The following is a 2,807-nucleotide window of genomic DNA, read 5'->3' as shown; positions in this document are numbered from 1 at the left end:
CCCTGGGGCAGAAATGTCCCTGCAATACATGAAGAGGAGTATTAGGGTTTTACATGGGAGGTGATAGTGCCACCCTACCACCCAGGCTGGGCAAGCCTTACCTAGAGTCCTGCCTGCGGTTCTGGGCTCCGCATCTGAAGGACGTGGAGACAATAGAGAGGGCCCAGAAGCGAGTAATAACGTAAAGGGGTTGGAAGGCAAGCCATATGAGGAGAGGTTTTAAATGCCAGGAAGGCAGATTCAGATGAGAGCTCAGGAGAAACTCCCTTAGTTTCAGAGCAATCTTCTCTTCTCATATACTTAATTTCCCCCTCTACACAACATTAATGTGGCAGAACCACGCAACGGCTTTATCACGGACACTGGCCAGGTCCCCATCCCGGGGATGCAGGTGTGCTGCGCACGTGAGGAGGTGCTCAGCGGTCTGTGGCGCATCACTACACTCACATGTTGGGCCGTCCTTTATACAGTGTAGCATTAAAGTGTCTAGCTCCAAAGTGAATCTGGTTTAGTTTAATCCATTAATTGCGGGGGAGCTCCTACACCGGGTGGACAAGCTGCTAGGTTGCTCGACCTGGAGGTGCTTGGCCCATCCTCGCCCAGGCGGTGAGGGGTGCGCCTCTGCATGGGGGCAGCAAAGGGGCAGACCCCACCGCTACCTGGCTGAGGGCTCTACCCCCGCCTCGCCACCAGGCCTAAACCCCACCCCCTGTCCGTGTCCGCTTCCGGCCTTGTCAATAAAGTTTTTCGAGCCGCTCCCCGGAAGTCCCGCCCTCCCCCGCCCGCTGCATGCGCCCATTGGCGGCGACCGCTGCCGCTCTCCAGCAGCGTCCAATGGGCGGGTGGCTCGCTCCCCGCCCCTCCCCTCCTAGCACCGCCTCTTCCTCCCTCGCTGCCTGGCGTCGCCCGCGGCCCAGAGGCGGGTGAGGTGCGGTCGCTGTTCGGGGTCATGTTCCGCCGCAAGCTCACGGCGCTCGACTACCACAACCCGGCCGGCTTCAACTGCAGGGGTGAGCGCCAGGCCCGGGGTGGGGGGGCTCGGCTGAAACCAGGCTGGGCCTCGCTGGCCGTAAACGTTACGTTTATCACGCAGGTGGCTAGTGGGTCGCGCAATAAATGTAGAGCAGGTGATTGATTGGTGGGTTGTGCGCTAAAAGTAGGCTGGGCAAAGGTAGGATTGTATGATGGACTGGTGGGGTGCGCAATAAATGTAGACTGGGCAAAGGTGCAGTGGGGCAGTTGGCTGATGTGTTGTTCAATAAATGTAGGCTGGGTAAAGGTAGGATTGGGTGATTGGCTGGTGGGTTGTGCAATAAATGTAGGCTGGGCAACGGTGTGTTCAGGTGATTAAAAAGGATCCTTTAGCTATTTAAAAAAAACAGCCAACCCCCTCTCCCCCTAGCCAGCTACAAAGCTAGTGCTAGTGCTGAGAGATTCGTTGCTGGTTTCTGCCCAGCTTCTGTTTGAACATGTGGCAGGGCTGCAGTCCCACTGGCTGCTGTCCCCTCCCTGGTCATTGTGCACGTCCTGGCTTTACTGAAAGGAAGGAGGCAGGGGTGCGTTATTGGCATTTGATCCCAGTTCCTTGCCAGAGCCAGGGCCACCCTGTGCATTGGTGGAGGCAGGGCAGATCTGTAATTAAAGAGTATATCATAACACACACGTACACGATGGGTAAGTCTCATAGATTTCATAGACCTTTGGGCTGGAAGAGACCTCGGAAGATCATTGAGTCCAGCCCCCCGCCCGAAGGGCAGGAAGTCAGCTGGGGTCATAGGATCCCAGCAAGATAAGCATCCAAATTTCTCTTGAAGGCATTCAGTGTGGGTGCTTGAACCACTTCCGGCAGCAGGTTATTCCAGACCTTGGGGGCTCGGACAGTAAAGAAATTCTTCCTTATGCCCAACCTGAAACAGTCTTGCAGTAGTTTATAACTGTTGGACCTCGTCATCCCTTGGGGCGCTCTGGTGAACAAACGTTCCCCCAGATCCTGGTGGTCACCCCTGATAAACTTATAGGTGGCCATCAGATCACCCCTGAGCCTGCGCTTTTCCAGGCTAAAGAGCCCCATGGCTCTCAGCCTGTCGTTGTAAGATCTGTTTTCCTGATCTCTGATCATGCACGTGGCTCTTCTCTGGACTCTCGCAAGCTTCTCCACATCCTTTTTGAATTGTGGGGCCTAAAACTGGACACAGTACTCCAGACACAGCCTCACCAAGCCCAAGTACAAGGGAAAATGACATCCAGGGATTTGCTTGAGAATCATCTATGCGTGCAAGCCAGCGTTTTGGTTGCTTTAGTAGCCGCAGCATCGTATTGCAGGCTCAAGTTCAACTTGTGGTCAGTAATGACCCCCAAGTCTCTTTCTTCCATAGTGCTAGCCAGCGTAGCACTGCCAAGCCTATAAGGATGCTGCAGGTTTTTTCTCCCATGGTGTTTAACAATGCATTTTTCAGTGTTAAACACCATCAGGTTCTCATCACCCATGTGCTGAGCCTGTCCAGGTCAGCCTGGATCGCCCTTCTGTCTTCAGGTGGGGATGCTTTGCCCCAGAGTTTGGTATCATCGGTGAACTTGGCCACTCTGCTTCTGACTCCAGTGTCCACATCATCAATGAAGATGTTGAACAATATGGGTCCAAGGACAGAGCCTTGGGGGACCCCACTGCTCATGGGGCACCACGATGATCGACTTCCATCAACCACCACCCTTTGGGTTCGACCACGGAGCCAATTTCCCAGCCAGTGGATCATGACAGACACAAGGCCAGTTTTGCCAAGAGGCGATCATGGGATACCAGATTGAAG

The 2,807-nt window shown here is 54.5% G+C and overlaps 1 protein-coding gene across 2 annotated transcripts in view; it reads left to right on the top strand.

Annotated features, from left to right (window-relative positions):
* Positions 1-879: 879 nt before the first annotated feature.
* Positions 880-2,807, top strand: part of CUNH14orf166 (chromosome unknown C14orf166 homolog) — a 23,589-nt gene continuing 21,661 nt past the window's right edge. The window contains exon 1 of one of the 2 annotated variants that reach the window (XM_019502972.1): positions 880-1,010. In XM_019502972.1, the coding sequence (XP_019358517.1) occupies positions 950-1,010 (61 nt within the window). In that variant the 5' untranslated portion in view covers positions 880-949. The remainder of the gene's footprint in view (positions 1,011-2,807) is intronic. The other variant, XM_019503045.1, reaches the window with a different exon arrangement.

Source organism: Gavialis gangeticus, unplaced genomic scaffold, assembly GCF_001723915.1.
Source record: "Gavialis gangeticus isolate Ggan-Ray unplaced genomic scaffold, GavGan_comp1, whole genome shotgun sequence".
Lineage (NCBI taxonomy): Eukaryota > Metazoa > Chordata > Crocodylia > Gavialidae > Gavialis > Gavialis gangeticus.
The sequence above is the reverse complement of the archived record's forward strand: the minus strand, read 5'-3'. Positions and strand labels throughout refer to the sequence as shown.